General features: G+C 44.3%; 1 protein-coding gene across 1 annotated transcript in view; it reads right to left on the reverse strand.

The window, feature by feature from the left end:
• The window catches only part of ZDHHC8 (zinc finger DHHC-type palmitoyltransferase 8), a 79,987-nt gene that overhangs the window by 11,558 nt on the left and 53,646 nt on the right, over nt 1-14,783 (reverse strand). Inside the window, exons 3-4 of the mRNA XM_058158779.1 lie at nt 6,760-6,779; nt 19-29 (exon numbers count right to left, since the gene is read on the reverse strand). Of these exons, the coding sequence (XP_058014762.1) occupies nt 19-29; nt 6,760-6,779 (31 nt within the window). The remainder of the gene's footprint in view (nt 1-18; nt 30-6,759; nt 6,780-14,783) is intronic.

The following is a 14,783-nucleotide window of genomic DNA, read 5'->3' on the forward strand; positions in this document are numbered from 1 at the left end:
CACAACAACACTATCAACCTGTCAGGCCTCTAAGAACCAGGAAAGACACAGGGAGTTACTCCTAAGCAAGGTCCTTTGTTGTTCCTCACCTACAGACAGAATCTTGCCAAACTAAAGCAACTATCAACCTGTCAGGCCTCCAAGAACCAGGAAAGACACAGGGAGTTACTCCTAAGCAAGGTCCTTTGTTGTTCCTCACCTATAGACAGAATCTTGCCAAACTAAAGCAACTGTCAACCTGTCAGGCCTCCAAGAACCAGGAAAAACACAGGGAGTTACTCCTAAGCAAGGTCCTTTGTTGTTCCACACCTATAGACAGAATCTTGCCCAACTAAAGCAACTATCAACCTGTCAGGCCTCCAAGAACCAGGAAAGACAAAGGGAGTTACTCCTGAGCAAGGTCCTTTGTTGTTCCTCACCAGGAGTGGGTTTCAGATCCTTTAGCAACGGGTTCGTTGCTGGGTGGATGTGGCCGTGGTGGGCATGGCCTAGTCGGCCATTTGCACCATGGCAGGAGGGCGTTTGTTTACCTCCCCAGGCTCCGGAGACTTTCCTTGAGCCTCCGGGAGGGAAAAACTGCTTCCCCAGGGCTCCAGAGGCCAGAAACAGGCCCATTTCCAGACTTCCAGAACCTCCGGTAGGCCTGTTTTTTGCCCTCCCAGACGCTCCACACGGCCCCTGCCACTTACCTGGAATGATGAACGGGCCATGTGGAGACTCCTGGGAGGGGCAGAGTGGGAAGAGCCAGCCAGGAGTGACATTTTGGGGTTCACTGAACCCTGGCGATCCTTGGCTAGAGAATTGCCCGAACCCCTGTTCCTCACCTATGGACAGAATCTTGCCAAACTAAAGCAACTATTTACACCATGATAGATATACTTGGAGTATTCCTAGAGAGGAGCCTTCTTAACGCCATTCCTTCCAACCAAGCAATCTAAACTTGGCTATCTCCTGCTCCTCCTGGAATGCAGCCCCCTTCCTGCTTGGAATCCAGACTACATCCCACCACAGTTGGGAAGAAATAGTTGGTCTTCTGAACTCTTGTTGTGGAGAAGCTTGGTTGGTCTCCTGAATCCCTTTAAGGTGAAGATATTTGGTTTCATTTCCTGACTCTCTTTTTTGTTATCAGGTCTCCCAACAACCAAGAAAGAAACGTGGAGCTTCCTCTATTGTTCCTCACCTATAGACAGAAATCTTGCCAAAACAAAACAGAAATTTGTATCGCTATAGATATACTTTGAAATGTGCTAGGCTGGAGCCTTCTTAGCTCTCTTTCTTTCTCCTGGCCAAACGATCTAAGCTTTACTGCCTCTTCACCCTCCTCAGAATCCAGACTATATGCCACAACAGCTCCAGGTTTTTTAGTTTTGCAGTTTCCACTTATTGTGGCCCGCCAGCGGCCGGCGGAGCTGGTGGCAGACTCAGACAGTGAGGAGGTTGGGGAGGAACATGGGCCAATCTTGGAGTCTGGGGAAGGCTCTGATGAGTGCTCTGCGTCAGAGGCAGAGAGGGGGCCAGGGCCATCTGACAGTTGTCAGCTGCCTTTGCAGTCGGACATCAGTGAGGCAGAAGAACAGCTGGAGCCTGTTCCCAGTGTGAGCATGCACAGAGCTGCCAGGAGAAGGGAACAGCTAAGGAACAAGGGTCGACTCAGGAGTAAAGCCACAGGTGGACAGTGAATGGCCCCTCCCAGAGGGAATAAAAGAGGAGCGAAAGGGGAGGGGAATTTGCAGGGGACAATTAGTTGCTTAACTTAATTGGTTCATGACTCCTTTCCAAGTTTTGAAGATATCAGCCTGGCAGCTCCCTAAGCCAGATAAGGTCTGTGACTGTAAATTTTCCCTTGAAAGACTTTGCTGGATGTGAATGAGAGGAATTCACAGGAACTTAACAAAAATGTTTTTTTTTTTGTCGGGATAAGGAGTCTGCTTCATGCTCTTGGGAAACCTAGGCCAGAGCACCATTGAAGTTATTTAAAAGGAGTGGTACGGCAGCCTAGAGGTGGAGCTCTCACCTCACAATCAGGAGGCTGTGAGTTCGATCCTAGGTAGAGGCAGATATTTCTCTCTCTGGATGCAATGAGAATATATCTGCTGAACAAAACTCCGCATTGGCGACAGGAAGGGCATCCGGCCATTAAAACACTCTGCTAGCTCCAGTCCGTTGCCCAGACTCCACCTGCAAGGGGGTCGTTAAAAGATGATGCTAACTGATGCTACTTAAAAAGAGTCAAAATGGCTACTTGAAAGAGCTTGAAAAGCAAGGGAAGGAATGCTGAAAAAAAGAAAGACTATGAAAATGGCTGTCCAGACGGACCTGGTGAAGTCCTCAAAAAAAAGAAGAAAAGAAAACTGGGAAATTTAAATTTAAAGAATGAAAGGTATGAAATACTGGATGGAGAAAAGAGAAGGCAAGAGAGAAAGGAATGGAGAGATAAGCGAATGAAACTACAGTAGTGGCCAAAATTGTGGAAACCTTTTGGGAAAAGTATTTTTCAGGTTTGATGGCTAATAACACCACTTTTTTTTTGGAGTTTCAAGATCATCCTGTTCCACTGCTGGAATGGCCTGGGAATAGCCCAGACCTTAACCCAACTGAAAATCTACGGAGACGACTAAAGAAACTTGTTAATCAGAAGCGACCTAGCAATAAAACCCAGTTAATAGAAGCCATCCTTCAATCTTGGTTTCACATGATAACAGCTGCAGAACTCAAAGACTCAGTTCACTCCATGGGAAGACGTTGTAAGGCCGTCATTCATGCTAAAGGTTACCTAACTAAGTATTAGCTGACATGGCGATCATTTTTGTATATCTCATTTTTTTCTATGGTCATAATTTTTGTATATCTCATTTTTTTCTACCTGTTTCACTTTTCTTCTTTATACTGTAACTGCTATTCTAATAGAAAATCCTTCATAAAAGTTATTGCGTTACATTCTTGATTAAATTATCTTTCCATTGATATATTATTTTATGGTAAAGGTAAAGGTTTCCCTCGCACATACGTGCTAGTCGTTGCCGACTCTAGGGGGCGATGCACATCTCCGTTTCAAAGCCGAAGAGCCAGCGCTGTCCGAAGACGTCTCCGTGGTCATGTGGCCAGCATGACTCAACACCAAAGGCGCACGGAACGCTGTTACCTTCCCACCAAAGGTGGTCCCTATTTTTTCTACTTGCATTTTTACGTGCTTTCGAAACTGCTAGGTTGGCAGAAGCTGGGACAAGTAACGGGAGCTCACCCCGTTACGCGGAAGCCTAGGGATTCGAACCGCCGAGCTGCTGACCTTTCGATCGACAAGCTCAATGTCCTAGCTCCTGAGCTACTCCCCAAAAAAGTGGTGTCATTAGCTAGCTTTAGAAAATACACTTTTCCAAAAAGGTTTCCACAATTTTGGCCACTACTGTAGCTTAAATCAGAGCGAATTAGATTTTTTTTCCCCCTCTCCTTTTCTCTTTCCTCCTGCCTTTAGTTTCTCAATGCTTCTTACCTCCCAATGGCGGTTAAGTGTGTGTGTGTGAGAGAGAGAGAGAGAGAGACAGAGCACATGCATTTAAGGGATATATGTGTGACAAAGAGGATTTCCTGATAATAAACCTCCTGCTCCATAAAACACTTCTCCTGCCATGATATAAAATCCTATTGTCTTCTCAGCCAATAAATTATCCTCGCTAACCTTCACCCCAGCCATCTCTCTAATGAAGAGGAGTGCATTTTATAGTTCTGCTCCGGCTGACTCCTTTTAATGAATTTCTCTGCCCGGAGTTTGTTTCTCATCTCCTGTTTTTTTAACTGACGCGACCGACCCGACGCCAGAAAAATGATTTTAAAAGACTTTGTTCTCCTTGCCAAGGTGGTCAAAATCGTCTCGCAAGGGGAAAGAAACTTAGAAGGTGCCAGAATGTGGGGGAAAAAAAGAAAAGCGGTAGCTCGCTTAAGAATAAAGACATCTGTGCGTTTGCAACCAAGATGATTTTGATCCGGCTCTGTTTGGTTGCTTAAATATCCAGCGAGTATAATTAAGGCATCTAATTTAACACAGAACATGGAATCAGAGAGTTGGGAGAATGCTCGGCGGCTCGGGGGCTTGTCTGTTTGGCAAGTCCTTGACCTGGGGTATTACTTCTTGTTTTGTTGGTAGGATATCTTGGTGTAAATCTATGCTTGTTTGGGGTGTGCTTGGTTGTTTTCTTACAGACGTTTCATGACCCAACTAGGTAACGTCATCAGGACTAGAAGGGAGAGGAGGAAGAGGAAGAGGAGGAGGACAATGACAACTGTGGGGTCCTTGGTGCTCTCTGAGCTTGGTGCTTTTTTTTGCAGACGTTTCATGACCCAACTAGGGAACGCCATCAGTAGTAGAAGGGAGTGGGCATTATAGAGAGGAGGAGAAAAACTGTGGGGTCCTTGATTCTCTCTGAGTTTGGTTGTTTTCTTGCAGACGTTTCAATACCCAAGCTAGGTAACATCATCAGGGCTAGTCTATGTGTCTATCAGTGCTAACACTGATGATGTTACCCAGTTGGGTAATGAAATGTCTTCCAAAAAAAACCAAGCTCAGAGAGCACCAAGGACCCTACAGTCCTCCTCCTCTTCCTCCTCCTCTTCCTCCTCCATCACCACCAACACCTTCTCCTAACACTGATGATGTTATCTAATAGGGTCTTGAAACATCTGCAAGAAAACCACCAAACTCAGAGAGCACCAAGGACCTCACGGTCCTCCTCCTCTTCCTCCCTGCACATCTCACTCTCTCCTAGCACTGATGATGTTACTTAGTTGGGTAATGAAACATCTGCAAAAAACCACCAAGCTCAGAGAGCACCAAGGGACTCTCCCCTGGGTGTTGATTATCAGTCTACAGTCATATGAACAGTCCTGTGGATTTCAGTCCAAAATATTGCATCAACAGGCCACATCCTGACCATACAAGTTAATTTTTCAACCTCCAATAGCAAGGCAATCACAACTAATTTTTCTGATGCATCCACTATATCAAAAAGGGGACTATAACGAAGATGTTGATTACTCTAGAACTGGGGTCTCCAACCTTTGCAACTTTAAGACTTTTGGACTTCAACTCCCAGAATTCCTCAGCAAAGCAAAGCTGGTTGAGGAATTCTGGGAGTTGAGGTCCACAAGTCTTAAAGTTGCCAAGGTTGGAGACCCCTGCTCTAGAAAGAGTGCAGAGAAGAGCAACCAAGAGGATTAGGGGACTGGAGGCTAATACATACGATGAACGGTTGCAGGAACTGGGCATGGCTAGTCTAGTGAAGAAAAGGACTGGGGAAACATGATAGAGCCTTCCAATATTTGAGGGGTTGCCACAGAGAGGAGTGGGTCAAGCTATTCTCCAAAGCACCTGAAGACCAGGCAAAGAATAATGGGTGGAAACTGATCAAGGAGAGATTCAACCTGGAAATAAGGAGAAATTTTCTGACAGTGAGAACAATCAACCAGTGGAACAGAAGTTGCCTTCAGAAGTTGTGGGAGCTTCATCAGTGGAAGCTTTCAAGAAGAGACTGGACTGCCATCTGGCCAAAATGGTGTAGGGTTTCCTGCTTGGACTAGGGGGGGAGGGGTTGGACTAGATGATCTACAAGGTCCCTTCCAACTCTGTTAATCTGTCTGTAGAGTCTTCCATAGCCGCCACAATGAAGGCTGTTTTTATTCCTTCTTGTTCATTTCTTTAATTGGTTTATACAGCCAGCCAGCCATCTCACAATGGGATCTCACTTAGACAGTTAACTCTGGGCACACAGTGATATAAAAACACATGAGAGAAACACCAATCAGCAATAAATGGTTGCTTTGAGTCTCTTTGTAAATTCCATCAGATGCACAATTACAGTAGTGGCCAAAATTGTGGAAACCTTTTGGGCAAAGTGTATTTTTGAGGTTTGATGGCTAATAACACCACTTTTTTTTTTTGGAGTTTCAAGATCATCCTATTCCACTGCTGGAATGGCCTGGGAATAGCCCAGACCTTCGCCCAATGGAAAATTGATGGAGCCGAATAAAGAAACTTGTTAGTTAGAAGTGAGCCAGCAATAAAACCCAGTTAACAGAAGCCAACATTCAATCTTCGTTTCACATGATAACAGCTGAAGAACTCAAAGACTTGGTTCACTCCATGGGAAGACTTTTTAAGGTTGTAATTCATGCTAAAGTTTACCCAACTAAGGATTAACTGACATCGTGCTAATTTTTGTAAATCTCGTTTTTTCTAGGGTGATAATTTTTCTATAGCTCATCTTTTTCTACCTGTTTCACTTTTCTTCTTTATACTGTAACTGCTATTCTAATAGCAAATCCTTCATGAAAGTTATTGCATTCCATTCTTGATTAAATTATCTTTCCGTGGATATATAATTTTACGGTACTATTAAAAAAAAAAGTGGTGTTATTAGCTAGTTTTAGAAAATACACTTTTCCCAAAAGGTTTCCACAATTTTGGCCACTACTGTACGAGCCAAATTGCCTTTTTTTTTTGTTTGTTTACATTTATACCCCGCCCTTCTCCGAAGACTCAGGGCGGCTTACAATGTATAAGGCAATAGTCTCATTCTATTTGTATATTTTTACAAAGTCAACTTATTGCCCCCCCAACAATCTGGGTCCTCATTTTACCTACCTTATAAAGGATGGAAGGCTGAGTCAACCTTGGGCAGGCTGAAGTGGCAGTGGCACCATTTGCAGGCTTTGTGTTCTTAATAACAGGCTTTACTAGCCTGCGCTTCCCTTTTAATCTCAAGGGACTTTATCCTCATCTTCGTCGGCTGCTCGGTGGTCGGGCGACACAAAGAAACGGTTCGGTGAGACACAACAACGTTCTTGGTTCAGGCAGTCCTCGACTTTACAACAGCCCCGAATTTACGTTGCTAAGTGAGACACGTCTTCGGTGAGTTTTAACCCATTTTACAACCTTTCTGGTGCCGGTTGTGAAGCAAACCGCTGCGAGTTGTTCAGTTAGCCACACGGTTGTCAAGTGAATCCTACACACCCACTTTACGGTCTGCTTGTGTTGCTCCCCTCTGGGAGGAAGTTTTCCAAGTATTTCTAGCAGGACTACCAGATTCTGGAACAGTTTTGTTCCCTAGGGCCTCCACCCGGTAAACTCGCAAGATTCGTTTTTCTCGCCATGGACATATATACATCCAGACTAGGCTGTGTTATTTCTCTGTGTCATATAATATATGTGGGTATGTAGGTAGACGCATAGTTTTGTATTTTTTAATCTGCCATGGTTATGTAAGTGTATATTGGAGGTGGTGACCCTTTGAGAGCTGTATGCAATGAAATTTCATTTTAATGCATGCGGAGTAGTGCACATTTAAAGTGACAATATAGTTATTCTAAGCCTATCTATCTATCTATCTATCTATCTATCTATCTATCTATCTATCTATCTATCTATCTATCTATCTATCTAGCTAGCTAGCTAGCTAGCTATCATCCATCCATCATCCATTCATCCTTTCCCTCTCTCTAATCTCCCTATCATTTTATCACTCTATCTCTATCCATCCTCCATCCATCTTTCCCTTTCCCTCTCTCTAATCTATCATTCTATCACTCTATCCCTATCTATCTATCTATCTATCTATCTATCTATCTATCTATCTATCTATCTATCTATCTATCTATCTATCTATCTATCTATCTATCTATCTATCATCCATCTATCATCCATTCATCCTTTCCCTCTCTCTAATCTCCCTATCATTTTATCACTATCTCCATCCATCCTCCATCCATCTTTCCCTTTTCCTCTCTCTAATCTATCATTCTATCACTCTATCCCTATCTATCTATCTATCTATCTATCTATCTATCTATCTATCTATCTGGCTAGCTATCTTATCCATCTATCGTCCATCTATCCTTTCCCTCTCTCTAATTTCTATCATTTTATCACTTTATCTCTATCCATCCTCCATCCATCTTTCCCTTTCCCTCTCTCTCTCATTCTATCATTCTATCACTCTATCCCTATCTATCTATCTATCTGTCTGTCTGTCTGTCTGTCTGTCTGTCTGTCTGTCTGTCTGTCAGTCAGTCTGTCTGTCTGTCTTTCTATCTTATCCATCTATTGTCCATCTATCCTTTCCCTCTCTCTAATCTCTCTATCATTTTATCACTTTATCTCTATCCATCCTCCATCTATCTTTCCCTTTTCTTCTCCTTAATCTACCATTATATCACTCTATCCATACCTATCTGTCAGTCAGTCTGTCTGTCTGTCTTCTCCATCCATCCATCCATCCATCCATCCATCCATCCATCCATCCATTTATCTATCCATCCATCCATCCATCCATCCATCCAGACTAGCAGATTCTGCAACACCTTTGTTTCCTAGGCCATCCATCTGTTAAACTCTCAAGGTTGGACTAGATGACCTATAAGGTCCCTTCCAACTCTGTTAATCGAATCTAATCTAAAGATTCATTTTTCTCACCATGTACACGTACACTTCCAGACTAGACTGTGTTGTTTCTCTGTGTCATATAATATAGATAATATGCATAACCTTTTATTTATTTATACTTTGGTCATGTTTGTGTAGTGTATATTGGAGGTGTGCAACGAAATTTCATTTTAATGTATGCCATTGAGTGTACATTTAAAGTGACAATTACATTATTCTAAATCTAAGTCTAATCTGGCTTCCCCACTAACGTTACTTATCAGAAGGTTGTGAAGGTCACTTTTTTCCAGTCATGTTCGAACAGTCACTAAATGAACGGTTGTAACCTGAGGACTAGTATAGTTTTTTTTCCGCCTGCCTCCAATTCTCTAACCATCAATATCCCTGGATGTACTAGGGTGGTTGCAGGGTGGTCCAATTATGTTCCAGTTGGTGCAGTGGTGAAATATGAACCGGTTTACTACTGGTGCGCACCATGCACCAAATATAGACGAGAGGTCGAACGACTAGCCTTGTGGTCCAACCAAAGCAATCTGGAACTGAACACGCTCAAAACCGTAGAAATGGTGGTAGACTTTAGGAGAAACCCTTCCATACTTCCACCTCTCACAATACTAGACAACACAGTATCAACAGTAGAAACCTTCAAATTTCTAGGTTCTATCATATCGCAAGATCTAAAATGGACAGCTAACATCAAAAACATCTTCAAAAAAGGACAACAAAGAATGTTCTTTCTGCGCCAACTCAGTAAGCTCAAACTGCCCAAGGAGCTGCTGATCCAGTTCTACAGAGGAATTATTGAGTCTGTCATTTGCACCTCTATAACTGTCTGGTTCGGTTCTGCAACCCAACAAGACAGACACAGACTTCAGAGGATAATTAGAACTGCAGAAAAAACATGGCTACCAACCTGCCTTCCATTGAGGACCTATAAACTGCAGGAGTCAAAAAGAGGGCTGTGAAAATATTTACAGATCCCTCACATCCAGGACATAAACTGTTTCAACTCCTACCCTCAAAACGATGCTATAGAGCACTGCACACCAGAACAACTAGACACAAGAACAGTTTTTTCCCGAAGGCCATCACTCTGCTAAACAAATAATTCCCTCAACACTGTCAAACTATTTACTAAATCTGCACTACTATTAATCTTCTCATCATTCCCATCACCAATCTCTTTCCACTTATGACTGTATGACTGTAACTTTGTTGCTGGCAATCCTTATGGTTTATATTGACATATTGACCATCATTTGTGTTGTAAATGTTGTACCTTGATGAAGGTATCTTTTCTTTTATGTACACTGAGAGCATATGCACCAAGACAAATTCCTTGTGTGTCCAATCACACTTGGCCAATAAAAGTTCTATTCTATTCTATTCTAAATGCAAGTGCACACCAAAGTGCACATGCGTGCAGTGCACACCAAAAGGAGGCATGGGGTAAGTAGAACAGCGCGTTGGGGGGGTGATCAGCTTTGGCGTGCAATCTTTTTTTTACCTTTAAAAGCATTTTTTTTACAACCTATTCGGCTAAATAGGTTGTTAAAAATGCTTTTAAAAGGTTAAAAAAAGGCTCTGACGATCCCAGCTGAGCTGCCTGATCACCAGAGGCTTTTTTTTTAACTTTTAAAAGCATTTTTTACAACCTATTGAATAGGCTGTAAAAAATGCTTTTAAAAGTAAAAAAAAAAGGCTCTGATGATCATGTGGCTCAGCTGTGATTGTCAGCCTTTTTTTAACCTTTTAAAAGCATTTTTTAAAAGAAGCGGCAAGCGGGGAAGCAGGGAACTGGGCATTGGGTGGGCATGGTTGGGGGGGCCCAGGGATTTTTGCTACCGGTTCTCTGAACCACCCGCCACCTTCGCTACCAGATCGGCCGATCCGGTCCGAACCAGGAGCATTTCACCCCTGAGTTGGTGGTTTTTAACTTTTTGGTTGTGAGAAGCCAGACACATAGGTTATATTTCTTCAGCCTAATCACCCTTGATATGCGATGGGCCCAGTTCCCGTAAAAAGCGTATTCCCACTCAAACTTGCCAAGACTGCTTAAGTGTACATCTGCCAATCCAAAGGCCAGCAGAGCATGCTCCAAACACCCCCACGCAGCTGAAAAGACTCTGAGTCACTGGCCCCAACAATAACAAATTGCTAAATAACAACAAAAGCATTCAAGGGGATGAATAGCACATTCAGGGCCCGAATATGTGCTAAGCCGACGTGTACAAACCAGGAGGGGATTAGAAAATCTAGAGACTTATTAAAGACGCAAAATAAGTTTCGAGGGTACGGAGATGCAGCGGAGTGTGGAAAGACAACCAGATGGCAGGTTCTCAATGAGAAGTTCCTTCAGCGAGGGCCTATCCAGCTAGTCCTCGACTTACGACCACCATTGAGCAAAAAAAAGTTTCTGTTGCTAAGTGAGGCATTTGTTAATTTTGTGAATTTTGCTCCGCTTTACGATTTTTCTTGCCACTGCTGTTAAGCGAATCGCCAGACGTCCGCAAAAAGGGAGCACGTGACCTCAGGACATTGCAAATGTGATAAATATGAGTCCGTTGTAGTGGTGCGGCGGGATGGTGGAGCTCTCGCCTCACAATCAGGAGGCTGTGAGTTCGATCCTAGGTAGAGGTTACAGGTGCTTTCTGGGCACACTGCGAATATATCTGCTGAACAAAACTCCACACTGGCGACAGGAAGGGCATCCAGCCATTCAAACACTCTGCTAGCTCCATTCAGTTGCCTAGACTACACCCTGCAAGGGATTATGGGGTCATTAAATGGAGATGATAAATACGATTCAGTTAAATATGGTCACTAAAGGAAATGTTGTAGCCTGTGGCTGGCTGGGGATTCTGATGCAGGTCTCTTACAATTCCTAATGTCTAGTGGTCCGGTCCGGTTCTTGCGAACCAGTAGTAAAACCGGCGGGAGGTTCTGCTCACCCATCCGGACGTCGTCAGGGATGATCTGCGCAGAAGCAAGCAAGCAAGCGCGCGATCCCGTTGCAAACCGGTAGTAAAGATAAGTAGAATCCACCCCTGCTAATGTCCCTTCTATCACAGGCATCCCTGTTGTAAAGCAATGCCACAGAGGATAACCTGAAAGCATGGATGAAATCCAGCAGGTTCTGGAGAACCGGTAGCGGAAATTTTGAACAGTTTGGAGAACCAACAAATACCACCTCTGGCTGGCCCCAGAGTGGCGAGGGAATGAGGATCTTGCAATATCCTTCCCCCAGGAGTGGGGTGGGAATGGGGATTTTGCAGTATCCTTCCCCTGCCATGCCCACCAAGCCACACCACGCCCACCAAGCCACGCCCACAGAACCGGTCAGTAAAAAAAGAAATTGGATTTCACCACTGCCTGAAAGGCATTTAATTTGTTCCTCTGCCTGCATTTATTATTTTATTTATTTCCAGAGGGCTTAAATCATTTCTCCTCTCCTCAAGATTTAATCAATCCATCAAGACAGGCTGCACCAGGTAGCATGGCAGAACGTGGGGGAGGGGAGTGAAAAGAGGGATCCCTACGTAGCCACAAGCAAACGAAGTCCAACCCTTTCCTGTGTACCGTTGACCCTTATTTAAATCTTGGCGAGTGAATCGAGAAGATTCCTGTGCATAGGCCTTTAGCAATAAATCACTTTAATTGAACCTTCTCGTGTAATAAAAGTGCTGTTGATATTCCCTGGGCTCTAATGAAAAATAGCCAGAAAACAAAATGATCAAAGGGCAAAGAAAGGAGGGGAAGGGATGACCCAAAGGTCCTTTTTTTCAAGAGGCAACTGGACTTTCTGGTTTTTTTTCTTTGAAGGGGTTTCGCTTCTCATCCAAGAAGCTTCTTCGGTTCTGAGAGCAGGAGCAGCTTCTGGGAGAAGCTGAAGAAGCTTCCTGGATGAGAAGCGAAACTCCTTCAAAGAAAAACCAGAAAGTCCAGTTGCCTCTTGAAAAAAAATAAACACCTTTGGGACAACCATGACCTGGAGCTCGGAGGATCTTCATAGACAGGGGACTGAATGTGGCCCAATGCGCAGTGATTATCTGTCCACCAAAAGGACCTTTAAAGATGAGACGTCTTCAAGGGCACCACTGATCTTGAGATATCTAACGGGGAGCCCCTGCGGATCGATTTCCAAGATTTCCTTGTAGGGGAATCACAAAGAAAATGGAAAAATGTGTTGTGTTTGCGCCCCCCGAGCCGGGCCTCCTGCCAGAAAGTGACTTGGAAAGCGAGGGGGAAGGGCCGTCAGGACTTACCTCGGGAGCACCGGCTTCCCTGGCTCAGCTCCAGGAGCCAGAGGCAGGCCAGGTGGAGGAGATAATGAGGCCTCCGTCCCCTGACTCTTCCCCCCCCAGGCCATGCCTCCAGACCCGGCTGATGGCAATCAGGCCTGGCTGGACCCTAGGTTTCATAGGCAGGAGAGGTGGGAACAACAGAAGAAGGAGTGGGGCACGCCTAGGAAGTGCTGAGTCATGGAGCCACACCCCACAGGATATAAAAGCAGCAAGGTCTGCTATGCCTCTTTGTAGCAGGCAAATCAACTGCTTGACTAGAGCTGAAGTACTGTTTGTTGACTCATCGGCATCAAGGGAGATAACAGAGACACGTGGCAGACGCTCGCTAGTTTGCTGCCAGAGCTGATAGTGCCGGCTAATTAAGTCATTGCTCGGACGGAGGCAGGGGACAAATAATTCCCTCAACACTGTCAAACTATTTACTAAATCTGCACTACTATTAATCTTCTCATCATTCCCATCACCAATCTCTTTCCACTTATGACTGTATGACTGTAACTTTGTTGCTGGCAATCCTTATGGTTTATATTGACATATTGACCATCATTTGTGTTGTAAATGTTGTACCTTGATGAAGGTATCTTTTCTTTTATGTACACTGAGAGCATATGCACCAAGACAAATTCCTTGTGTGTCCAATCACACTTGGCCAATAAAAGTTCTATTCTATTCTATTCTATTCTAAATGCAAGTGCACACCAAAGTGCACATGCGTGCAGTGCACACCAAAAGGAGGCATGGGGTAAGTAGAACAGCGCGTTGGGGGGGTGATCAGCTTTGGCGTGCAATCTTTTTTTTACCTTTAAAAGCATTTTTTTTACAACCTATTCGGCTAAATAGGTTGTTAAAAATGCTTTTAAAAGGTTAAAAAAAGGCTCTGACGATCCCAGCTGAGCTGCCTGATCACCAGAGGCTTTTTTTTTAACTTTTAAAAGCATTTTTTACAACCTATTGAATAGGCTGTAAAAAATGCTTTTAAAAGTAAAAAAAAGGCTCTGATGATTGTGCGGAACAGCTGTGATCGTCAGCCTTTTTTTTAACCTTTTAAAAGCATTTTTTAAAAGAAGCGGCAAGAGGGGAAGCGGGCAACTGGGCATTGGGTGGGCATGGGCGAGGGGGGGGGCAGGGATTTTTGCTACCGGTTCTGTGAACCACCTGCCACCATTGCTACCGGATCGCCCGATCCGGTCCGAACCGGGAGCATTTCACCCCTGAGTTGGTGGTTTTTAACTTTTTGGTTGTGAGAAGCCAGACACATAGGTTATATTTCTTCAGCCTAATCACCCTTGATATGCGATGGGCCCAGTTCCCGTAAAAAGCGTATTCCCACTCAAACTTGCCAAGACTGCTTATGTGTACATCTGCCAATCCAAAGGCCAGCAGAGCATGCTCCAAACACCCCCACGCAGCTGAAAAGACTCTGAGTCACTGGCCCCAACAATAACAAATTGCTAAATAACAACAAAAGCATTCAAGGGGATGAATAGCACATTCAGGGCCCGAATATGTGCTAAGCCGACGTGTACAAACCAGGAGGGGATTAGAAAATCTAGAGACTTATTAAAGACGCAAAATAAGTTTCGAGGGTACGGAGACGCAGCGGAGTGTGGAAAGACAACCAGATGGCAGGTTCTCAATGAGAAGTTCCTTCAGCGAGGGCCTATCCAGCTAGTCCTCGACTTACGACCACCATTGAGCAAAAAAAAGTTTCTGTTGCTAAGTGAGGCATTTGTTAATTTTGTGAATTTTGCTCCGCTTTACGATTTTTCTTGCCACTGCTGTTAAGCGAATCGCCAGACGTCCGCAAAAAGGGAGCACGTGACCTCAGGACATTGCAAATGTGATAAATATGAGTCCGTTGGAGTGGTGCGGCGGGATGGTGGAGCTCTCGCCTCACAATCAGGAGGCTGTGAGTTCGATCCTAGGTAGAGGTTACAGGTGCTTTCTGGGCACACTGCGAATATATCTGCTGAACAAAACTCCACACTGGCGACAGGAAGGGCATCCAGCCATTAAAACACTCTGCTAGCTCCATTCAGTTGCCTAGA

Source organism: Ahaetulla prasina, chromosome 15, assembly GCF_028640845.1.
Source record: "Ahaetulla prasina isolate Xishuangbanna chromosome 15, ASM2864084v1, whole genome shotgun sequence".
Taxonomy (NCBI): Eukaryota; Metazoa; Chordata; class Lepidosauria; order Squamata; family Colubridae; genus Ahaetulla; species Ahaetulla prasina.